Below are 25,493 nucleotides of genomic sequence, written 5' to 3'. Positions count from 1 at the left end.
TTAATGCTTTCATTTTTTCCTCTTCTCAGAAGTGCCCTACCCAGATATGTAGGAATTATGCCACATCGCTCACTACCATCCTGCTCTAATCAAAGTGCCGATTCTTGAAACAGACAGCTGTTGTCATGTGCCTCAGTTCCAATGGCTATATGTCCCTGTAGCTGCCCGAGTTCTTAGTTGGCCAGCTGAATTTGTAGGGGGAACGAGGGTTAACGGCATCCACCAGTTCAAATTCCTCACAATACCACAAACATACTGATCTAAGGTAAGTTTCTTTTTTCTCCTCTCTGGCATGTTCGTAGATTTCTAAAGATGCTATTCAACATTTTAGGAAAAAAAGAATTAACATTATAAGGGGTTGCGTTAGGTTGCTTTAAAAGTTCTTGTTTAAAATAAAATTCACTATAGTCGACAAAACCGTATGACTAGATCTTTTTGAGCCCACCGGAGCGTCGATAGGACTTTATAAACACAGTAGGTGGGTTTAGGTTGTGTCTTCCATGTACATGATGCCATATAGCCATATAAGGATTGGCTGAACTACAGACTAAATGTGAATGTGAGAAACATCTGCTGAAAAGCAGGGTGAGAAAAACAGCTGTATCAGTTTCCTTCCACTCCACTCACACTTTTCCCCACCTAACAAAGCAGTGTTCAAAGTACAGTGTGAGCAATGAGTCAGTCCAACTCGTTGCATGTTCATCCAAATTTTTCCGCCTTAAACCTGCTCAAACAGGAAGAAAAAATCTGTAAATGCCTTCTGGGATAAAAGACCATAGATCAGAAATGCTAAATGTATGCTCTAAATGGTTCTTGTCCATCTATTCCTGGTTTGAGGCAGTTATCTGGGAGGGCAAGAGCACAAATAATGCCAACAGCTGCAGTTAAACGTAGGGGTTTACTGCAAATGCAGATTAAGCTTTAGATGCAGAGAGGGAAAAAAACAAAACTAAAAATATGTAAAACATAAAATCTTGTAAAACATTATTACTGAAAACCTTCACAGACAAAACATTATTACATTAAAATAGGTATAACTGAATTAAATCACATTCACGAACCATCTACTTATTTATGGAAATTAAGATTAGAGAAAGTGTGATAAAAAAGAAAAGGTTGGATTTTTCCCCCCTCGTTTTAGGCATGAAAAATGCATTGATTAATTAAAAAAAATCATTCTGGTGCAAACTTGACTGGTTTAAACAAAAATGTTACATTTAGCATCTGAAATCGAGTGAAGTACTGCGCATTAAGCTGGACTGTGAATAGGCCTCTGAGAGCAAAGGAAGTCGTCATAACTCATCACAAAGCATCATCGCGTATCATGATGCAGGTAACTAGAAATGGGATGGTGTTCAAGATAAAAGACAGATGAGCCATGTTCAGACAAATGTATGCACTGGAAAAGGTAAAAGATTTTGCTGCTTTAAAAAAAAAAACACTGGAAAGGAACAAAAAGACTGAAAAATATTGGAAAATATAAATTTAGGCAGAAACAAACCCACACAAATAAGTAAGGCTGAGGTCAGAGAGGAAACTGCCCTGAACTCTCCCTTTAGGCTGAGGACATCACAGGTCCCTTTGTGTGCTGCTCTCCATTTACTTTACCCATCATCCCTCATCAGGCTGGGATGACCCTGTGACCCCAGAGCTAGGGTTACCTGTCAGTTGACTGTCCATTCTTGAGCATGGGGCTTGATGCTGTGTCAACATTTGTCCTAGAAAACAGGAGTGAGGAAAACAGAGGAGCTTGGTTCTGTGTGGAGAAGGGAAAAAATAGAATAGTTAGACAGAACAAGTCTAACTACAGAAACTGCTTCACATTCAGCTTAACTGGATAACTCTTCCTTCTTTTTCTCTTTCAAACTCGCAAGTTGAAGCTGTGCAGCGCCCTGACTAGTACACTCTGTGCGCAGATGACATGAATGTGTGATCATTCCTGTTTACTCAGAGACAGGGCGATTCAAAGAAACACAGTAAACACGCTCGCATGGATACCTACTGAGGGGTTCCTACAAAAACACTCCAAAAGCCCCCTTTGTGTGTGCTGTCAGCTATCAATCAATCGGGGTGCCGTAAGTGGGATCCTTGAGTGGAGATGCTATCAGCACTGCCACATATACACTCACACCACAGTTTCCCTTATCTTCGCAGAGATAACAGATCCCCTCTCACAGGGAGAGGCCTGAACCAGACACACTCGCTTTCTGCATCTCTCTCGCTATCTGTCTCAGCTGTGCCATAGGCCCCTTCATTTCAGATGGGGGGCCCTCAGAAAAAAAAAAAGTCAATTTGCTTTGGTTCCTGTTTAAAATTCAATAAGTGTGTCTCTTAAATTGCAGCCGCGTGGTGCTAGCGGAGGCTGCAGAGGGCACGTGCTGCTTTTGATTTCAATCTCTGATGCTATCAGCCTCCAGAAGAAACATGATACATGTCTCAGTTGACAAATCTAGACAGGCATGAAATTAAACAAAAATCAGAAGCATGAAACAATACCAATTTCCTGCAACTGTACTTTTTTTTTTATTATTTTGTAAACATCCCATTTCCGGGGAAACTAAAGCGTTTAAGGTTTGCGGTGTCTAACAATGAGTAAAGATGGTTCAGACTTGTGAAATTAAGTGGCTTTACAGGTTAAAGTGCAGGATGCGTGCATGTTTGAAGCTACATTTTTATGTACCCTGTTGCAGTTTATGTTTACACTGCTGAGCAGTAGATATGTGACATCAGCGGAGCCGTTTTCTTCTCTGGTTGGAGGACAGCGAGCTCAGGAGATGATTCTGAACTGGCAGCGTTTTGGGGCTTCCACCAGACCACAGCACGTTTGCCTAATAACAAAAACAAGCATCCTGGTGTGGAGCTGGTCCCACAGTGTGAGGACCTTAATGAGGAACATGTGGAGCTGCCCAGACACACTGTCAGAGGAAACCCAATCCTTCACTCCCTCTTTTTCTACCCCTTCCCCCTACTCTCCCATTCTTTCTTTCTCACTCTCTTTTGCCTCACTTTCCACATTCTGTCACAAAACCCGGGGTCTTTAGCACTTCTTTTAGATTGTTGAAATGTCAAATCTTTATTGTATTCTTTCTCGGGGGATAAAAGTTTCTTTTCTGGACTTTTTCTATTGTGCCACTATTTTAGAAGAAAAACCCTAGCCTTGATTTTTTTATATGATAGACACCTTTGTCATGTGCCCGCTCTCTCCAGTTTGTTTTAGAGAGAGTTGGTATTGTATACATAAGTGCTGGGTCATGCAATGCAATACGGCAATAAGGAAAGAAACGAATAAAGAGGTCTTTCTCCACCCATCAAGGCTGACAGGCGGTCTCTGAGTTTCTTTCATGTGCTGAATTCATCCTTACCATCCACCTGGATCAATTAACTGTTTGCTTCAGTGGCCATCAACCCCACAGTGTGGAACCTCAGCTCATTTAGTAGACAGGAGCTTTTTAAGTATAATTATTATATAATTATAACAATATATAAAATCAAGTATGATAGATTTTGTGGTTTTTAGAGACATGCAGATGTATGTATGGAGGTTTTTCATCTTCGGTGCTTATAAAAGGAAGTAAAAAAATGTGTTTTCTTTTCCCAGGAAATGTCATCGCACTCCTCTGAAGGCAAATTTTATAAGAGGTGAGACAAACCTGATCAGCAGATCTCTCTGTCATACTGAAGCAGTGCTCTCTGTCCAGGCTGTCACGGGGAAAACGAAGCGCAACCTGTTTAAGGGAATTTAAAATATGACCTAAAGCACAGCCATAAAGTAGATCAACTAAACAAACCTCCAAAATTAGCTGCGCAAACAGAGTAAGGTAGATCCCTCTGGGGGAATAAACTTGGCACAGTGGATCCAGTGTGACAGAGGCCCTTCTGGCAGCTCAGAACAATCCAAACGTTCCACTTCGGTGGAGCTGTCTTGCCCCCCTCCATTACAAAAACTACACAAACCCATACACACATATATATAATGCCCTATATATATATATATATATATATATATGTATATATATAGGCCTTGAAGACCTTTCGCTCGAATGACAGGCCACCTGAATCACACAGTTGTGTTGCTGGAGGAGCCTGCATGTGTACAGAAAAACCAGTGATCCAGTAAGCGTGTGGGTTCACTTCTCTCGCATAAAGTCTGGAGGGAGGTGCGCAGGAGACCCACATCTACAACCAGAAACATTCCAGTTGTGCTGAAACAAAGCCTCAACTTTTAATCAAACTGAAACTACACCAGTCTCCATTTTCTAAATATCAACATTTTATTCAGTAATGGGTCGGCGCATTAACATTCTTTATTTGCATGGCACAAAAACCGCAGAGTGTGTCACAGGCGAAAGGCTGAATCTGGTGAGTCTGCGTGCCTTGCAGATGGTCCGGCCTCACAGCAGCTGTGCAAATGAAAGACAGAGTGTCATTGAAGGAGTGAGAGAGATGGAAAGTTGGCCACGGAGGGAAAAGAGTAACACACAAGTTGCTAACTGAAAATGTAATGGAAAAAATAATAGCACGCTGAGATTTTGCTGAGAGAAAATGAATTTGTAGAGTATTTTCTCTGAATTTTGGAGAACAGTGTCAGTATTTGTGTCAAGTATGCCTATAATAATTTACACGTTAATGGTAAACTGCAAGCCATTGTCAGTCATTAAGGATTTTTCACTCAGTGCCAGCTAATGCCCTGCTCTGCTTTTAAAATGTTCACTTCATAATCTGAGAACTGTATCAAATGCTGTCAATCAATAGCCACCAAATCTGTAGTGGGGGAAAACAGCAGGTGACAGCATCCTGCTCCATGCTGAAAACACAAAAACATTTGCCCCTCGGCTGAGGGAGGGGGGGGGGGGTAAAAAGAACATTTGCCCGTTGGTGTTTGGAAGTGCAAAAAAAAAAGTCTGTTGCACAAGTTTATATCGTAATTCTGCATGACAAAATTGCATTACTTTTCACTTCTGGATACACTAAATGCTCCAAATTCTCATCTTATGTATCCGCACACAGTTTAACTACTATAAACAAGGCATGCTGTGATTCTTCGGTTATAATCGGGGCAATTATAGCTTCACACCGCCACGACTGTCGCTGAAGGCCCTTTTCCACTGTCCTCCCCCCCCCCCCCAGTAATTGCCACTACATGTAAATATCAAGTGGTTAGTGAATAATTAGTCTTTCATTGGCCAGCAATCACCTCTGGGCCCCGTCTACACTTTAGACCCCTCCCTCGTAGAGCCGCCCTGAAGACAGGGGCCCCTTTGAATGACAGCGCTTTGGAAGGAAGACGAATTTTTGTCTGATTTCTCGCAGCCGCAGCGTCGATGAGAAGCAGTCGAGGAACTCCATTCTAACTGAATGGATTGGTATGGGGAGAAGCGGACCTCAAACCACGGCTAAGCGGCAGCTTTGGGACTGTGTAACGTTGACGATGGTTTTACTTTCGCTGCTGTTTCGACCAGGTAAGTGTTGCTTTTCCAATCCGTGCTCCCCCACTCCTCCTAATGCCCTGCATGCAAAGCTGTGTCCCGGTAATGGAGGTGGATAGGGAAAAGTTTTCCTGCTGTTGTGTGGCTCAGATGTGACTCTTGTCAACTTTATGCTGTACTTGCATGCATTGTGCGGTAAGGGGTAATTAATGTGGGGTTGAACAGAGCGAGGAAAGCGGCCGTTGTTTAGCGGTGGTCGTCGGCTGCGGGGACAAAGTAGGTCCTGTCCTGCTGCTGCAGGATCCCAGCCTCCAGCGCTGCTAGCAGATCAGCACGAGTTAACTCGCTTTCTGGACTCATTTTAGGGTCAAACATTCCGCTTTTCTCTTTCCACACAGGGACACCAAACAATCTGCTCCTAACCGCTCAGTGGCCAGCACGTTTTGGCACGCCCGCATTACTTCACTTATCTTTTTACCAACTTGTGTAAAGTTACGACTTAGCTTCCCGTTAGCATAGCTCGCTAGCAGCTGGCGTCCAGCACCCACAATCAGCCCGAGAACAAAACCGCGGAGCTTTTCCCCCTTTTTCTTCTGCAGGCAGAAACACCGCAGACGGACACATTTCGTACTGTAGACAGCGCCCTGTCTTTCCTTTCACGTCTCAGTTGTTTGAGTTGTTGGAAAAACTAAGAAGGAGAGCATGTTAATTCACCTATTCATGCCTCATTTAGCTACCATGCATGGGGGTCCAACTTTTTGGCCTCTGAACGTGTTGGTGGCTGCTTTCTCCCAACCCGGGATCAAAGACCAGCTCGGCTCAGAGGCATTCTTCATTTGGATTGTAAAGTTTAAGTTTTGTTTCTCACACAGGCGATTTGTCTTGGTATGGAGATTTGTTTTAAACTCTGTCGGTGGTATTATTTGTTGTGTTTATATGAGAAAGTAACTAGTGCGCATGCTTGTAAGCACTATGATAAAATTAAGATATTGTTTGTTTGTTGTGTGGTTTTTTGTTTGTTTGTTTGTTTGTTTAACAGTAATGCACATTACTGATATATACGCTTATCATTTCAAAGGAAGTGTTCAATCATGATGCCAAAAGTAAACAACAGCCTTAGTGACTTTCAAAATAAAACCTCAGGTTCATCTTTGTTCAAGAGTCATGATGAGTCCACTAAACCCATCAGGAAGCTTAAGAGGTTATTATTGTAACCTATATGAGCCACCATATCTGTCTGTTTTTGCATTTATGGCATTATTGTGCTATTAAAAAAAAAGTTCACTGAGTTGGGCTCCGACAGAAACTCGTCGCGTCAGATACACTAATGCGTGATTTACTAATAGAACCACTCTTTGTGTGGTCGCTTTGCTTTTCTCACGCTTTAGTGCTTCCCACATGGTCCCCAAACTTGTTGGTAGCTTAACTAAGTGCTCGAACATAAAGAGCCTTTGGGGGGCTGTATGGCTGTTGATGGCAAGCGATTGTCAAAAAGTGTCAATCCCGGCAGACTCGGGTGACCTCTTAGCAAGGCGGGGGAAGGCCTGTTGGAATTCAGAGGAGGGATGCGTCTGACTTGACCTCTCGCACTCCATCTCGGATCAGCGCTGGTATTGAAGCGCGTTGGCTGTGAGAGGCATTAATCATCCGGTGCACCAGACTTCTGCATAAAGGAAGAAAGGGTGAAAAACAAAACCCTCAAAAACATAGTGTTTACCGATGTGAAATCTCTGCGCTTATCTTGTCTTTGTCCAGGCTGTTTTGGAGATTAGGTGCAGCTTTGGAGTAAATACAAGATTATTCTGTTGCAAACAGAGAGCAGTTTATTGCAGTTGATCTCACTCTTGCAGTAAAAGTATGTGTTGAGATTCTGGCTGATCCTGATCTGAGATGGAAATGTTTCTACCTTGCAGCAGGAATTACTATCCCGGTCAGCGTATGAGACACGATACCCAAAAGTAATGTGAACACTCTGAAAGGAAATTGACGAATAGCCACATTTTTTACTTCTCTCCCAGAAGTAGATGTAGGTCTTTGTTTTCCTTGATATTAAATAACCCACTGGTGGATCATTACTTAACTGGGAACCTTGAAACAGACCACCAAAAACTCAGGCCTCACAGCCTATACTGCTCTTCCCATACGTTGAGCCTCACTGTGCCATGCATTGTGGCCGGACTTCACTTACCTTCAGCAACAGCCAAAACCACATTCAACACCCTCTGCCAAACTAACACAGGTTGGTCGCCTCCTGCAGTGAGGCTACATGCTATTTCTGTGAGAGCTAGTTGGGGGAAATAAGTTTTGACTGACTTTGGAGCACAGTCTGGGATTAAGGCCTCGTGAGCTCACGCATTTGGGTTTTAATGGCTCTCCTGATTGAGCTAAACTTGATAGTGGAAAAGCTGTGTCTGCTGCCTCATGCACTGAGGTAATATGTCTGTAAATGTCAGATGGATGGTAGGGCGTTTTGGGAGATTTTGTTTTCTTCTGGTGCACATTAGTTGAACTTTTCAGGATTTTTTTTTTTTCTTTTTTCAGAGTGGGGATGAAGTGTTCTTACTCAAAAAGAGAAATTCCCCTCGCAACCGCCCCGATTGTAGTACAGTTTTGTGATCATCATGGGTTTTTTTTGTTTGTTTGTTTGTTTCTTTTAGCACACTGCCAGCAGTGTAGAATCCAGCGCTGTAATGCAGAATATGTGGCATCTACCTCACCGTCCAGTGGTCTGCAGGAGGACGTGGCTTTAGATGTGGACTACTGCATCGCCCTGCGGGCCTATGCCATGTGCACCCGCCGGCAGGCACGCAGCTGTAGGGGCGACCTGGTCTACCACTCGGCCGTCTTTCGCATTAAGGAGCTATTCTCTCAGCATAACTGTTCCAGCGATGGGCCGACCTCTTCCGACAAGGTCCCCAGCACGTCTCGGCCAGCTCTTTTAGAGCTCTGCAACTACGAGAATCGGGTCCTCGTGTCGGGCTCAGCCGGTCAGCAGAAGAAATACGCCCACTGTGGATTATTTGGAGACCCGCACCTACGGACTTTCAGAGATGAGTTTCAGACCTGCAAGGTCGAGGGGGCTTGGCCTCTGATCGATAACCGCTTCCTGTCTGTACAGGTGACCAATGTGCCTGTTGTCCTAGGCTCCAGCGCCACAGCAACTAGTAAGGTAAGGATAACCTCAGAACAGCTGTGCCCAGCTGGGTCTGCACAGCTTAAATCTAAGAAATGTCCTTTTTTTTTTCTCATGTCTTAACTTGTTTAAGTTGCTCTTTCGTGTGTGTTTATTCTAACACCAAAATATGCGAAACTGCTCACAATTTAATTAAAGAAAATTAAAGAGTAGAGCAAAATTTTACTAAAATATCCCCAAAAATGTCAATCTCACAAACCACTGGGGGAGGTGAAGCTCGCGTAGACACTCCAACTGGTCATGTTTAATCTGTGTAAAATGTCAAAAACTTCCTCCGGTCACCTATGTCCATGTTGGAGACGAACACTGATGCAATACTAAGTTTTAAACTAATGCCCTGCACATTAGGATGTTTTTTTTTTTTTTTTTGGGGCGTGAGCTCAAGTATTGCCATAAAGTATCAAACATGTGAAGTTAATCGTCATTCCATGGTGCCTCTCGAGTCTCCAGCATTCCTCATGTCTTGGAGCTCCTTCAGATCTATGAGGGGAGAAGAGAGAGGAGGGGAGTCCTTCAGCGGTGTTGAATCACAGACATGCATGAGCGCTCTACCTTTAACACATGGGTGGTCATATGGTAGTGATTAACGCTCACTCAAACATTTTCCTCCGCTGCCACGATCTGGAATGTTTTTTCACCCTCTGGTCAAATAATTAACTCACTGCTTTTTGTGTAAATATGGAATCATTTGGAAAAATAAAGGAATAATTGGCCAAGAGCAGAGGGTTTTTTTTTTTTAAATTCTTTTAATTAAATAGGATGGTCTTTCTGGCCTGATTGTGTTTTGTGTATGTGTGCACGTTTTCTCTCTGTTTACTACTTAATATTTAGCTCATGAAGCTGAGTTTTTAATATTAATGTTTTTTCTTCTTTGTCTTTTGCCCAGATAGTTAAAACAGGTCTCTCATTGATCAGGCATTACTCTAACTGTCCTAAGCTAATTTTAATTCTCCAAGCTAAACATAAACCAACAAACTATATGGTGTTGTGTAATAGGATTGCTCGTAAAACTCGTAGTGCGTCTTGGCTGCGCAGCCTGATGTAAGACTATAGTATTGGTGCATCTTTGCCAGCACCCACATGCCCCCATCATGTTTTCTGAGTTGTTTTCAGCTGCCAGACCCAAGACAGGAACTCATTCATCAAATAAAATACAACCTTTAAGTGTAAACGTACCCACAACCAGTGCTTTGTCAGGATCTTTTCATGAAACTGAGGTTAGGCCCCTTTTTGATGCTCAGAAGTGGAAGTGGAGGTTTTGGACAGTTATCTAATGCAACCTTTAGATATAACATCCATGGACAACTACTTGAGTTGTACTAGTTTAGCATCAGTTGTTTGCTTTTACATGGAAATAGATGGGTGATGATAGTGACACTTTGACCTCGATTAGCCCCATTATGTTGCCTGTTTTCTTATATGAAACAGATTTTGTAATCAATATGAATTAATTGGCTAAAGAGTACAACAGAGACAAATCATTCTTTAGCAAGCTGAGTGTGAACCACTAACACCCTATGCATGGAAATATTTGGTTTTCTGCTGCCACCTTGTGGCCCTAAGTGGTACTACTTATTGGGCATCTGTTATGATCAGTTAGAGGAGTGATATGACTTGGAGAACCAGCTGTAGATAGTTGATGGAGAAAAGTGTACAGTTTCAATCAGTCACTTGACACTAATTGAATGTTTTTGCCCTTATTTCAGATCACAGTGATCTTCAAGTCTTACCATGGCTGTACAGATCAGAAGGTGTACCAGGCCACCACTGAAGACCTACCCCTGGCTTTTCAGGATGGGACTCGCAGTGGCGGTGAAAGTGGCAGCCTGACCATCGCAGAGCGAGGTGGCTCCGGAGTCGGTCGGCAGGTGAGGATACAGGCCCGTTACATTGGCACCTCCATCATCATCCGGCGCGTGGGCAGCTACCTGACCTTTGCCATCCGCATGCCAGAAGACACCCTGGACTTTTCAGAAGACAGCGGCGGTCTACAGTTGTGCTTGCACGGCTGCCCACGCAACGAGCTCATCAAAGAGCACACCCTGGGCCATCAGAGCCAGCAGCCACACCTTCAAGGCACCAACACAGAGCTGGGCCCTCTGCGGCCTCCTCACCAGATCTACACAGTGGAGCGAGCCACTGCCAAGTGTAGAGAGACTCTGCAGGTGGAGGATGTGTACTTTCAGTCTTGTGTCTTTGACTTGCTCACCACAGGAGACCCCGAGTTCTCCATGGCTGCATATGGTGCTCTGGAGGATTTGAAGGCACTGCCACCCAGTAAACTGAAGCAGAACTCACCGAGGCCCACTCGCCTTCACAACCGAGGAGTGTCTCAGACTATCGCTGCTACTGCAACCAGCAGCTCATTGCTCTCACTCCTCATTCTGCTGCTTTTGTAAAAAACCACATAAATGAATATGAATGACATGGACGCAGATGGATCATGGAAGCATTACAAGCTTGAGGAATTTGTGAACTTTCTGTTGTCATTTGAAGGATTTCGCACTCCGAAAAGATTGCATTTCTTCCCCTTTTTTCCCTTCTGTGGACACATCATTTGAATGCGAACATGAATGCATAAATCTCACACAATTTGTGGTCTAGTACACGTTTTTATCACGTGAGCAGTTTGTCTACATTCAGTTTAAAAAGAAAAGTTAAGCTCACAGTTGTTCGTAAAGGTTTTTGTAAATATTTCATTCACATTCAGTAAGGAAGTGCACAACCTCTAAATGCTCCACCACATGGTTTCTAGATCCTCAGTGGTCCAGTATCGGTAGCACCTAACAGTTTAACTGCAAATATTGTGTATTTAATATCTTTCTATTTCATCTGTTGTTTTGAAAATTGATGTTCTAAATACACAGAATCCAACAACTGTTTGTAAAAACTACCTATCTCTTAAAACCTGATTCGTTGGTGTGATTTTTCACCAGTTCTGTTCTTTTCCTGTGAAGCGCTCCCTCTTCAAGCTGTTTGGCTTCCTGTTTTTAAAGGTTTAAAACACAAATCTTTATATAATAATATATTAAAAGAGTGTATATATGTGTTTTATATTATGTAAATTTGCCTGTGTATAGATGTTTTAACTGCAATATGTTTTCCATTTGTTGTGCTTAGTAGGTTATTTTGAGTCTTTGTAATTAAAGTAAACTAATAAGTGTTTTGTTGTATCTGTAATATTCTTTATTAAAGTGTTGGACACTCCAGACTAAGATTTGTTTTTTGTCTCTTCAGTCCTGTCTCAGCAGTTTTATTTGATATTTTATTTTTTCATTTCCTGTCATTACACAAATACTTAGGATGATGTGTAAACGTATCCGTCCGGGTGGAACCAACAGTTACTTCGAACATGGAGCCACATTTAGCAATTCCACGTCATGACAGCAGTGCTGCTTTACAAACGTGTGCCTGCAGTGCTTGTCCTCTCCTGGTGGTGTCCTCAGTCCATAAGTCCTGACGGCTCCTGGTATAAAGACAGTTTTGACAAGCTGGCTGTGTAGCTGTAGGGATCCACAGTATGTTCTCAGTCCCCTGTGTAAATGTTACCTCAGAGTGCTGAGTTGGCTGCTGGCTTTGCTTTTGTCTGCCAGAATGCTGCATGGCTCTAAATAGGATTTAGTCTGTGGTTAACACCAGGTTAGAGTCAACAACAACACGCGGTGCGTATATTTGTACTCTATATGAACAGTGAGTGCTGTGATGAGAGAGAGAGAGCTGCGATCAGTTTTTATTTCTATTAAAAATGCAATTAAGAAAGCCCGGGCACACTCCTTATGAAGACATTAAGAATTAATGCTCTATAATCAGTCTACATGGATGTAATTTATATCTTGAATTGAATTATAGGTAAGCTGACTGTAATTTTATAATACTGAGTGACAGCATGTTTCATCACACATGCAACCATACTTAATCTCTCCATGTCCCATTTCTTTAAATAAAGACAATGTGACATTTGCATGATGTGGGAGAAGACAGATGAAACCTGCCACGATTTTCTAATCTTTCACATGTGAATCACATTGCAGATGGCTGAATGTGATTCAGGTCTTTCTTGGCAGACTTCATCACCTCTTTCTCGGTGTTAGCGGGAAGGAAGGCGAGGATGGAGAATAGTACTGGCAGGAAAAATGTAGTTTTTGGGTGGTCCAGCAGTAGAAATAAGAACATTTTTTTTGAAGTATTCTACTGTAGCGTGATATTAATGTACTTGCACTTTTAGATTTAAATATGTTTCATATCCAAATAATTTCCCAAGCTGTTGTTTGTCATCCATATAAAGGAACAATTTCAGATTTAGACATTAAAAATGAACAGCTTACAAGATACTTCTCATGCAGTTTCCAAGAATTTCTTTAAAAATTGCTTTAACCAAAAATGTCCTATTTTCATTATTATGCTTTTTATTTTATTTTTTAAAAGATCAACAACACTACATGCCATTTATCCAACGACCCTTTGATGAAGCCTGACAACTATGATGGGAATCAAATCAAAATCCCAATACCTAACTATAAATGAAAACCATTTAGACCTGCAACAGGAAATTATTTCCTATGCAATGTATTGATATCAACAATCTATTAATGTCTTATACATGACATAAAGCACATGGCTAATATTGTGCAGGTCTCCCTAGTGTCTCTAAACAGCTCTGATTTGTCTGGACATGGACGAGGGAGCTCTGGGGGTATCTGTGCTGTTGGCGGTGGATTCTTTGGGTTGTGGGGTTGTGGGGTTTGACCTTTGAGGATTAAGCTTGCTCTGATGCATCCCAAGCATGCTTGTCTAAATTTGGATTTGGGGAGTTTGAGTCTGGATCAGCACCTTGGAGTCTTTGTCATGTTCCTTGAGCAATTCCTGAGCTGTTTCTGTGCTGTGGCAGAGTGTGAAGCCGCTGCTGACAGGGATGATCGTCGCTGTGAAGGGAGGTATGTGGTCGACAACAAGGCTCAAGTGGGTGGTATGTGTAAAAGTAACATCCACAGGGATGGCAGGACTCAAGGTCTTTAGGTCCTATAGATGATGGTTTTAATGCCATGACTGATTAATGCATGTGTCAGATACACATTGTGGAATAGAACATTGCTATTTTGGTACTTTTACTTTAGATCAGGGGTAGGCAACTCCAGGCCTCGGGTGCCGGTGTCCTGCAGGTTTTAGATGTGTCCTTGATTAAACACAGCTGATTCAAATGGTTAAATTACCTCCTCAACATGTCTTGAAGTTCTCCAGTGGTCTGGTAATGAATTAATCATTTGATTTAGGTGTGTTGACCCAGGGTGAGATCTAAAACCTGCAGGACACCGGCACTCGAGGCCTGGCGTTGCCTACCCCTGCTTTAGATAAAGACTTTGAATGCTTACCTTACAACTTTCTATCTAACATATCTTTTCCTCCAAATGATCTCGGCTTGGTTGAGATGATGGCATCGCACCGTGTTCCTTCCGGTTTGCTTTAGAATTTTAAAGTTAAAAAGCCACAAGTCTCGTGACCTCGCAGGACAGATTGGCACTATAGCTTAAATAATAACCCGATGCAAGAGCATCCTCTTATGCAGCCAGTTTAAAGGTGGTGAGCTCCTTGACATCTTTTGAACATTTAAAACATGAAACACACTTTTGATTGGCAGTAAAAACACACATTTTCTCAAAAACTGTAAATGAAAACTGTGTGAAATGTTCCACGCTCCACAGACTTCACAGGAATCCTGTCAGGGAATTAGCACAGTGGATGTAACATGTTGCCAGAGCCTGTAAAGATTGCTTGTCCACCCTCTTTGAGCCATGCTATCTTGACTTTCCCCTGTAAACAAGGACAATTACCAAGCTAATGAGTTGAGGAAAAACTGCTTGAGTGATTGATACTCTTAATGGGGAAATTAATTTGATATTAATAGAGCACTTGGCAAGATAAATAGATAGTGGTGTGTTAGTCCTCTCCTTGATTGATAATGGCTAGATTGATGGCTGTCTTAATGCAAGATGTGCCTTAGCCATAAATGAGGTGGTCTTGATGAGGAGAGATTTTTGTGTCATGAGATAATCAAACGTTGAGAGCACTAAGTGCTTATATTTATTTTGATACTGATTTTTAAGTACACAGGGACTCTGGAGGTCTTTTTAAATAAATTGGTTTTATCAAGAACAAGAACACAACGACTATAATAGAGAATAAACAGAGCTTACTGCATATGTAAATTTAAAAAAAGACACATCATTTATGCTAAATAATGCAAAAGATGTTGGTCAACCATTGCTGTAACTTCCCCCATCTGATCTTGTGAGATTCTGTTTGCTCCTTAAATAATCACCTTGCATCATTCCCGCAATTCCTGGTGACTCATAACCTTAACCTTCTGTTGCTGAAGCATTTTGCTTAATGACGCACTCACAGTCTGACTGTTGCACCCCGTAAATGGCACCTAACATACTCGTATATTGCACCCTGTTACATGGGTCAGCGCTGCAGAACAAAGAGTGAGAAGTTACTCATTTCTCAGGGAGTTTGCACCAGTGTGTGTGTGTGTGTGTGGTTTCTAGTTGCAGCGATTACACAGCTATCTCATACTGCAGGCTCCCTCATACCTGACCAACTCAATCTTTCTGTGTCTCCTCAATAATCAGAGTGACAGCGAGCAACTAGACATATCTCACCCGCTGGCTCACTGCAGAATGGGTATTGACCTACATATCAAATCATACACTTCTGGCTTGTGTGATAGAGATGGGGGAGGGGGTGGTGGTGGGGTGCCGTATGATTGACAGCGCCTTCTTTGGTAAACACGTTTCATCCCCCGGGTATCTCCCTCATCGTATGTATTTGTTATAGGCAAAAATCGCACGGCAAAGAGAAACGTCCCGCAAATCCTATAAGCTTGGAGTTAGAGCGGCTTCAGCACCTCCGCTACTGTAACAGTAGAGAACAGCTGAGAACACCTGGCTGTCGGGAGTGTGTATTTTTATTAACGAGCCTATGTCACCAAACTTTTAACAAATGGCCCCCCGGCACCCTGACGCCCTGAAAAACCCAGCTCGGAAATTAAGCATCTGCATCATAAATCTTGGAAAGTTACAATAATTTGCAATTCACTCCCTCATCAAAGGCAATATTACCCTAATTTATTATCTCCCGGCACGAGGGGTGCGCAAAGGCCGTGGAGATAAGAGTTTATCAGGAGGGGGATTGATTTTCATTAACTGATTGTAATAAAGATGAACTGCCTGCCGTGCACACTGACCAAGAGTCACACTTTATTGTAATTGGGACAATTTATTTCATGAGCCAGTGGCTCTACTTTTTTGTCCCTCCCCCTTTTTTCTTTCATATCTATCTCCGCTCTTCAAAATAGGAATCTAATGTCTCAGCTGTTCTGCTTCTTTTGTTACAGTGACTCCCGATGTATGAAGATGATCATTACAAGATGTATGTGGAGACAATTCAAATGTCAACAGATGTTACTTTAGATTTAGCTTCCGGCATCAAAACAGTGCCACGGTTTCCTAAACTTGACTGATGGTCCGTGCCTGCCTTATATCAACTTATTGCTTCCTGCTTGTCTGCATTGTAATGATATTTGTCCCCGTTATTCTCGTGAAGCGTTGCTATGACACCTCTTCACTGGGATTTATATATTTAGGGTTTTTTTTTTTGTATTTTGTTCCCATCAACCATTTCCTGAGAAGTACGCTCCAAAAACGGAGTGAAAGATAACCAAAACAGCTCTATATGTTGGACCATAGTTATCACATGAGAATAAAACGACTGGAATTCCAGTCATGATGAATTCCAGAGTCGACTCCCGATGATGTGAGAGCTGTAGAAAACGGCTTCATGTGAAAAGTGTTTAAAATGGTATTAAACAGCAGTCCTGAATCCATATAGGGCCGTTACGCAATCACCGCAGCTTCCTCACTCGGCGTCAGAGACGGCCTCTGAGGTGGTGAGCAACATCTACGTCCTGTAAAAGTTTCAAGCTCTTGGAAATGCCGAGGGGAGCGAGTGCTTGTGCAACAGCTCCCCCTCTCTTTGCGCCGCCGCGGTTCAGCGCTTCAATGCAAGTGTGAGAAACGAAACATCCAGTTTGAATTTTTATTGTAAAATTGGAAAAAAAGGAGAGAAAGAGAGAAAAGCCTCGATAAGCATTTCTTTTTTGATACATATCTTTATCTTACCATAACCGTAAAATCAAATAAATAAAACTGGCAAAATAAATAAGAAAAATAAATAAATAAATAAAATAAATAAACATCAAATTACATATTTGACCCGATAATTATAAAATTATTAAATCATCAGTCATTAATATGAAGTAATCTAAGCAGCAAGTATTAAGAAATTTCAACAGGGGAAAAATGTTTGGTTTCTCAGGCTAATACAGAACACATATTTTTTTTTCTTCATAATTTTATTTTTTATTTTTTTATAAAAAGATACTGCTTTCCCTGTCAGTTATTCCATGCTGTACTGACGCTGCCACAAAAACAGGTGGCGCTCTCCTTTTTTGTTTTTTTTTTTCTTCAATAAAAAAAGAAAAACGTTACTACCTGTAAACAGCATTTTCTCCTCCGGGTTAAAAGAATAATACTGAGATTCTTCTTTTTGCGCCCTGTATTTCAGTAAAGTCTACTCACAGACTCCATACTGCTGTTTCTATGCTTTTTGTATGCTTTGTGCTGAGAAACCAGAAAGTTAATATCTTTAGAAAGCGAAACCCTCCCCCCCCTCCCCTCACCCATTTCATTACCCAAACTGTACGTACCCAAAGAAAGGTCCTGTGCTGATTTTCCATAATTTACAGATTTCATATTTATAATAAGCTACTATCCTTAGCATTCAAACCATAGTTAAAGAATCATACTGTTAATATGAGTAGTACCATAATCATAATCTTTAACGCCCCCAAGCCCCCATTGAGCATGCTCAGAGATCAAAAAGGGCACAATGGCAACATGACAAATAAATAAATAAATGGATGCAAGAGTGAAAATAATGTAGAAGATTGACTTTAGCTTGACCACATGCACTCTAATTTCAAAACTACAGGGATAATTACTAATAATTAGTAACTTACATATTTTAAACAAATTATTGTTGGTGGGATTGCAGCCCCTTTCTCTTTTCTGAATCTATAGATATGTATATAGAGGCCTATGCACTACATATAAAACAGCACACTCATTGTAATTTAGTCAAATTTGTCTCTTTTCTTTTGGCCAAAAACGAGACGTTACGCGAGCTTCTGCGATGGCCAAGTCTATTTTCATTTTAATGACTCCATCTCCAGTAGAGATCTCCAGTAGAGATCCCATGAGAGAAGATATTTTGACTGGGTTCACATGGCCCAGTACCACCTGGGGAAAAGGGAGGGCATATATCACAGCTCCCTAAAGCTGTGAGAAGAGAATAAGAGTAACTTCTCAGGGGAAAGACGACGCCCTCAGGCAAATATATAAAAATCTAACCTTTTTACTGAAAATGTACATTATATATCACTACATCCTGAACTGATCCTCCCCCTACAATATTATACTACTTCACAAAATCAAATATTTTATTCGACTAAATATTTCCTGAAAATGACCATATTTATAAGAGTAGATTTAAAAAAAAAAGAAAAAAGAGTCTGGCACAAAGTTTTCAGTCAGGTGAGGAAATGTGGTGGTTAAACTTGCATAATTTGGCAATTCATGACGAGAAAAGGCATTTCAAAAAACTCCCTCCTAGCGCATCTAAATACTGCTTGCAACAGAATAAAACACACATAGTAACCGGGGATAACATTTACTCCTAGTCTACTGAAAATGATGCACCCTCCCCTTTTTTATAATACTGATCCAGTGAACTTTAATCACACAAATAAAAGAAAAAAAAGAAAGAATTGCTGGGTCAAAGTAACACTAAATGAACGTATGCAGACATCAGGATCTGGAGAGTCATTCTGGAGGATAAAATTGTTATTCCAGACTACAGAGGCATACGCAGTGGTCATGCTATCTGAAGACGCTTTAGTGTATGGGACAGTATTGTGATTACATGTCTGAAGCACTGATGTGTCTGAAGTTTAGAGCGATGATCAGAGTGCTGAGATCTCTCAGAGTCCTGAGGGGTACGATGCTTCAGAGTGTAAACTGAGTCAATGAATCTGATATTCAAATAAAGAATGTAAGTGTTACTCAACAAATCAAAGAGTGAAATAGAAAAAAAAACAACCCAAAAACAAACAGCGCATCAGATTTCATCTCGGACGCATTGAATGTGTGTCTCTTTGCAAAAACAGAAGCACAGATAACACAAGTTTGGTTATTTAATCGTATCTTCCAGGCTTGATGTGTCGTGACCACACTGCACAGGAGCCATGTGTGACCAGCACTAATGGTAAGCTGTCATCCTGTTGAAACAGCAGCAGCTGTAGCAGCTACACTTACAGGCCCGCTGCTGTCTAATTGATGGATCATTTTGCTCTTAATTTGACCTCCTAAGGCTGGTAATGCCAAGGCTTCTTCTCTCTTTGTAGAAGCTCGCACTGTGCTATTATACCCTTTCAGAAGAAAAATACAGTTGCTCTTCACTGAAGAACATGTACAATCTCCTCTAAGCACCATATACAGATCTCCATGCCTCCACCCTTTACCATAATGACACCGATCCAAGTGCCTTCAAAGTGTCCCACAGGACACGCTGCCGTTCTGCGTTTTGGGATTCCTTCAGGGACTCTGGATGACAACACGGGAGAAAAAGACTAACATCCAGCTACTGAGAGAGAAATGAACTCTGTCACTCAGTCAATTCACTCAAAATGCCAATGTGTAATTGATTGCACATCTCTCGCCCTGCGGTGCTGCTCCCCATCTAATCAATATTATCATTACCCTAATTATGCTGCGGGTTAGCTTTGGGGCACCCGTGAACCGATGGTCCCTATTAAGAGAGAGATATGCTGGCACTTGGAGGTGAGGAAAGAGAAGCAGGAGGGAGGAGGAGAAATAGGAGGGGAGTCTGCTCCCGCCTGCTGAGAGCAGCTGGAGGAGCTTGGCAGTGGAAGAGGGCACGACCCGGGAGGGACCACTGTGACACGCCGATGGAAATTTTTACAACTGCTGTCAGGCTCATTTGTATATTTTATTAAGCAGTTACAGATGCTGTGCTGTTTTACTGCTGCGTATCCAGCTCAGCCGGGTGGCACTTTTACCACAGTGCTTTATGGTCAGATTATCTGTACTATCAAGGCTTTAATGATGACATGGAATGAGTCGCAATGACGATCAATTATGGAACCGCAACACGCTGGCAAGAACAGAGGACAGCAACGCTTGGCTAAATACGCTCTGGTTCTTTTGATGTCTGCTTTGAGAAAAGGTTACTGTGTCACTTTTGGCACTAAAGGACTGCTTTCTTCTTCTTCTGACACAATAACACAGACGGATCACGCTTCCGAGATGAAATGCTGCGATGCGGATGACGTAACGAGAGGCAAAAGAATATATCTGAACATGCCCGAAACAATGTCTAACCCATGTATTCTACGGCACTAAAATAGTATAGCTTTACTTTTTTTTCATACATTTTTCTGTTTTGTTTTAATATTTTCAAACCCAGTAACTATAAATGTAAAAGGAAAAAAAAAAATCAAAAACCCTTGCTCTTTTTTTTTCAACCTGAAGCTAGTGTTTCTTCTTAAGTTTAACTTGTAATATTATTAGTAGTAGTTTGCAGTATTAGTATCATTAATACTATATATTACTGTTCAGAACAATAAAAATGTTTGGTCCTTTGGTCCCTTAGGGGTGAAAGATTTGCAGTCCTATTGTTGCTAATGGAAACCTCAGTGGCTGCACTTCTGCGCTTGCTGAGAGAGACGGGGAGAGAATAAGAGAAAGAGGGAAAGAGAAAGAAAGTCTGTCAGTGGACATATAGAATAGTTTCTTTTTTTCCACTGGTTTTTTTTTTTGATCTTCAAGTTTGAACCCTCATTTGTCCAGTACAGTAAAAGCCACAAGCGCCTCTTTCCTTATATATATATATGTGTGTATATAATATGTATATAGAAATCTATTTGTTGTTGCTGCTTTTCGTTTGTTAGTTTGTTGCTTAATTAACAATTCAAGTCTCAACAAGAAAAAGTTCTGTTGTTCAGTTTCATCACTTCTTTTTTTTCCAGTTTTTTTTCTTCTTCTCGTCTTTCTTGCACTGTGCCATCTGTTACTGTTAACGTCCCCCGGTGAAGCGCCTCCTCATTTCGCATCTTCCTCTTCTGCCGTAACCTACATCTTCATAAGTAAATGCTGATATGTCTTCAAAAATTCCATATGTGTTGATTTTTTTTTAAAACATATTTTGCTTTCAAAGAGAGAGAAAAAAAAAGTTGAACTCCTCCAAAGATAATATCTTCACGTGTCCTCTAAAACCTAGAAACGAAAAAAAAAAAAGAAAAAAGAAAAAAGAAAAGAAAAAGAAGAAAAAGGCCATTTCAAATCTCACTGCTCATTAAACTGTCAATCTAAAGATCAATTTCTTTAAACTTTGAGTAGTTCAGTATGGTTCTATTATATCAGTCTAATGGTCTGGAGAGAACTAACCCACGCTGCCACACCAATCAATCATCGTCAGTCACAGTGATGACAGATTTCTCCTTAATTAATATGCCTACAGTGCTGCACATCAAATCAACCCCTCTACATTTCTTCAAATATTCAAACTGTAGAAACCTTTAATGTTTAAGCTTTGCATTCGCAGAACATATAGCAACCCAATACTTATCAGTCTAACAATATTTACTTGCCAGGAACAGTCAGGTGGCATTATTTGAACCTTAGTTGCATCGTGAGCGTAAAAGGACAGAGTGGTGAAAATCAGTAATACTCTTATGGGCTCACCTGTGCTGCTGCGATGAATACTGAAGGTAGGCTGTGTCAGTAAGGGCGGCTGGCATCCTTCGGTCTCTTTAACTGAACTTTCAACCTCTTCATCCCAATCTGAAAGCCATTCATGGCTTGAATAGCTGCCTGTGCGCTAGCAGGGTTGTCGAAGCTCACAAAACCTGTGTAAGAAAAGCAAAACTTCATTTACACTAACTAAGAATAATGTAGGCTTCCTCATCACGTCCTGTGTACCTCTAACGGAAGTCTAGATGGTGTTGTTGATGCAGGAAGGACTGCGGTGCAGCCTAACAGCTGCTCAGAGCTGGTGACAGCCGGACACGAGGTGGCTTTTTAATGAAAAATAGGCCACAAAAAGTTTGGGGCTGTTACTGCCAAACGACATCGCTCTGCGCTCATGCTCTCTCCTAGTTGACTGTTTTGGGATTATATTTGGGAATATAATATTAAGCTGCATTCAGAGATGAAGACATGTCCAGGATTTGGATAAGAAGCATGCATTTGTTGATTTTGTGCAGTGTAATAAAATGACGAAACAGTGCAGAGAATCAATGACCCTAACTCGAAATAAATGTTATATTTTATAGCATGCAGACACTTTCTTTACAGCTGCCTGGATTTTGAACCTTCGAAATTTAATGACTGAGGGTTAACACGCCTACAAAGTTTCATTGACTCAGTGCTATTCTTTTAATTTTCTGACCTGTGAATGAGCAAAAGAGGAAAAAAAAAATCACTGAATAAATGAGTTTGATCAAAACAAGAGCAAACACAGAACGATGATCATAGGAGACAAATCTGCTGCAGACACACAAAACCTCCCCGAGATAAACCACCTCCTCAAACCTATGAACATCCTGTTTCCATCATGTGTAAAAATAAAGCCTCGAGAATTCAGTGACCAGAAATTTCAGTGGAGTGTGTCTCCGCTGATGCGCTCCGCTGTGTCTGTGGTGTCATTAGGAACAGCTGATGACCCATGAAAAAAACAGCAGGAGGCTCTCCACGTCCACCGCCACATGGGAGGGAGTCTACATGGTTTGGCCCATTACAGGGGAAAAGTTGGGCTACAAAGAGCCGAGCTGAACGGAAGTCTGAAGAAAGTATAGAGGCGGGAAAAGGAGGTGACCTCCTAACCCGCCATCAGCTTAATGCGTTCAGGCTAGAAACAGAGAGGAGATACCTGTTTAGAGGTCTAAGCTCAGTTTCTCTCTTTTACACCCCATCAATCTAAATTTATTCCCTCTTTCTCCTCTCTAGATTAATTACACACATGTGTTCCCTCCTTCCCCAGGCCTAACATTATGTTGTAAATGCATAGTGCATAAGTCAATACTGCAAATAGCTCCTCTTTCATGAATTTATATATTATTAAGTCCCCCAAGGGAGACGGAACTGGTGATCAATTTTGCCCAAGGTTCTTTGGTTCCCTGAAGTGAAAACAAAAGCTGATCTATAATTGTCCTTTTCCTTCCTTCCCCCTCAACCATCACTGCCTGCCTTTTTGTAAGCCCTGGGGTTGGACGCGCATGTAGGCTGCCAGAGCTAAATGGGACAAGAGGTGTGGAAATGTGTGAATCAGCCTCAGCGGTGAAGGTATTGACAGATATTGGGGTTACACAATGGTGATGAGGATGCTGATGCAGCACCTCAAGGTTTCCAGGTCACACAGCCGGCAAGCAGAAACAAGGACGTGCGGTCTGATTGACTACATCCCGCTTATTTTGGCTGCAATGTACTCTGCGCATTGCTTTAAAAGCGCCGGTGCCAAAACACAACAGTCATCAAGATGCAAAATTAGGTCAGTCTGTCAGGGGTAAGATCGCTCAGTCCTCCAGGTAGGTGAGCTGTCAAATGTCATCAGAGGCAATGGTATATACATTATATATATAACAAATTTAGTGTTATGTGTTTGAAAATAAAGAAAAGACAAACATTTTACTATTTAACCTGTATACACTAGGGCTGATTTATTATTATTAGATTTATTCAGAACCAAGTGTCTTTATCTCTCAAGCCGGGGTCGATACAAATTGACTTGATATAATTTCATATTATATCAAGTCGGTCTTGGACTGTGTGTGTGTTGCAGTGTAGGACTCACCAAAGCACTTGCTCTGGTTGGTTGCCCTGTCCATGAAGACCTTAGAGGAGATGACGGTACCGAAGGGCAGAAACATTTGCATGAGTTCATTGTCTCCAAACTCCTGTGGCAGGTGGTAGATGAACAGGTTACAACCCTCTGGACCTGGTTGCAGAGATGCAGCGAAAGTTTGATAGAAAAAGAGAGAAAAAGCAGTCAGTTTGTCTTTTTCAGACCTACATATCACCCAAAATAAATACAGAATATGTGCAAAGAGCTGTCTCAGACATATGTGGCACTACCCATCATACAAAAATAAATAAATGATTAATTAACATTGGTAGAATTAGACAGTACAGTCTGAAATGAGCATTCATGCATGAGCATCCATTCCTTCATATGTGGCCTTTAGATGTATCTTCACCGTTCCTGCACACACCTGGCACAGGCTCAAATCATAATTAAAATATACATTATGTGTTGCTATTTTATAAAAAAAATTAAATAAAAACGCAACACGAGTTTATTAAAATCATCACATTGCACGCTGAAAATCTTCAAATAAGCTGTCCCAATTTGCCTGCAACCATATTTTCATTGATGTTGTTTATATGTGTGTTTCATCCACACTTACTGTCACAGCTGGCTATTTTAACAGATATGCTACTACTTATCACTATTACTATATATTACTATAATACTGCTCTACATCAATCCCCATGTTTTATGTCGAGACGAGACCTGTTTACAGTCTCACACAGTCCGCTCTGTTTATCTATTAAACACAATGAAAATGATGTTAGAGTGTTTTTCTTCTCTCGCTGTACAACAACACTCAAAATGAAGTGTGTACAGTGTAAAAGCAAAGCAAGACTGGTCTCTCGTGCTCATCTCCCTGTTTAGCCATTACAAAGTATGAGGCATGTGAAGTGTAAAAGCAATAATGTTCTCTCACCCTCACCTTCTCTCTGCTGCTGCTGCTGCTGGATGACCTGTGCTGGTTGGGGCAGCGTTTGGCCAATGGGAGTCAGCGTAGTGGCCGGGTAGATCGCTGCGGACGCGAAGCAGTAGAACAAGGAAGGAAGGAGGGAATGTGAGAGAGATGAGTGTAAAATTGGGGATCCCACAGAGAACGGTGTCAAGGATGCTTAAGGTCGATCACACAAGCGTAACACGTAATCAAAGCCTCTCTGATGTTTCGTTCTAAGGCGCTGTCCTACACTATCTGAATACATACCACCTCACACTACTCACGCACCACATAGCCTGCAGTTATTGTCTCATAGCTGCTACTCATTTATAGTGTTTACACGCCAGTGCAAAACCTCAGAATAACAGAATTGTAAACAAAGCCGTTCTGTCTCCTACCTGTGTACTGCTGTACACCGGTGAAGGCTTGCTGGAGGGTGTCGGCAGCAGTGGGGCTCTGGGTGGAGTAGGGCGGCAGGCCGTTGGTGTAAACGGTCTCCACGGCAGGGTGTCCGTTGGGCTGATGAGGGATGCCGGTGAATCCGTTGACGATAGGCGTGACGATGCTGGGTACAGCGGAGGTGGTGATGTTGGCTGGTGGAGAACTGAGGCCTGCTGGGAAAAAGGTTGGCTGTTGAGCACTTCATCTGGATCTCTGCGCATAATACTACAAGAGTTGTACAGCACTCAGACTTACACTAGCAGGCAGACACGCTTTTTTCTCATAAAGTGCCGAGAAAAACAGTTCTCTGTACGCACACGCACACACTCGCGCATTAAACACACAAAACTCGTGACCACGAGCTACACTGTGTCTTCTCTCTAATGCAAGGACACGGGTGCAACGTGAATCTGTCACATATCCGCCGTTTGTCGTGACACATCCTGCAGGATAGCTGGGGAGTCAACCTGTGAAAAATGAGCCTGTCTGTAGTGTTTGT

General features: G+C 41.8%; 2 protein-coding genes across 7 annotated transcripts in view; one reads left to right on the top strand and one right to left on the bottom strand.

The window, feature by feature from the left end:
* The first annotated feature begins 204 nt into the window (after positions 1–204).
* rgmd (RGM domain family, member D) lies at positions 205–11,828 on the top strand. Its single transcript, XM_006790377.3, has 5 exons — positions 205–265; positions 3,599–3,639; positions 5,311–5,459; positions 8,084–8,595; positions 10,326–11,828. Exons 2-5 carry the CDS (start codon positions 3,602–3,604, stop codon positions 11,016–11,018), a joined length of 1,392 nt encoding a protein of 463 aa, XP_006790440.3. The 5' UTR covers positions 205–265; positions 3,599–3,601; the 3' UTR covers positions 11,019–11,828.
* A 4,877-nt stretch (positions 11,829–16,705) lies between these two features.
* celf5a (cugbp, Elav-like family member 5a) overlaps positions 16,706–25,493 on the bottom strand; it is a 194,153-nt gene continuing 185,365 nt past the window's right edge. For 4 of the 6 annotated variants that reach the window (XM_006790373.3, XM_087835854.1, XM_006790376.3 and 1 more), the window contains exons 8-12: positions 24,952–25,167; positions 24,539–24,634; positions 23,605–23,748; positions 21,498–21,661; positions 16,706–21,029 (exon numbers count right to left, since the gene is read on the bottom strand). In XM_006790373.3, coding sequence (XP_006790436.1) covers positions 21,534–21,661; positions 23,605–23,748; positions 24,539–24,634; positions 24,952–25,167 — 584 coding nt within the window. In that variant the 3' untranslated portion in view covers positions 16,706–21,029; positions 21,498–21,533. The remainder of the gene's footprint in view (positions 21,030–21,497; positions 21,662–23,604; positions 23,749–24,538; positions 24,635–24,951; positions 25,168–25,493) is intronic. The other 2 variants (XM_006790375.3, XM_006790374.3) reach the window with 2 other exon arrangements.

Source organism: Neolamprologus brichardi, chromosome 23 (genome assembly GCF_056152115.1).
Source record: "Neolamprologus brichardi isolate AB-2024 chromosome 23, ASM5615211v1, whole genome shotgun sequence".
Taxonomy (NCBI): Eukaryota; Metazoa; Chordata; class Actinopteri; order Cichliformes; family Cichlidae; genus Neolamprologus; species Neolamprologus brichardi.
Note: the sequence above shows the minus strand (reverse complement) of the source record. Positions and strands in the feature narration are given on the sequence as shown.

Coding starts and splice junctions, on each gene's coding strand:
- rgmd (XM_006790377.3), top strand. CDS start 3,602: ATGTCATCGCACTCCTCTGAAGGCAAATTTTATAAGAG. Junction 5,460..8,083: donor TTCGCTGCTGTTTCGACCAG/GTAAGTGTTGCT, acceptor TGTTTCTTTTAG/CACACTGCCAGCAGTGTAGA. Junction 8,596..10,325: donor GCGCCACAGCAACTAGTAAG/GTAAGGATAACC, acceptor CCCTTATTTCAG/ATCACAGTGATCTTCAAGTC.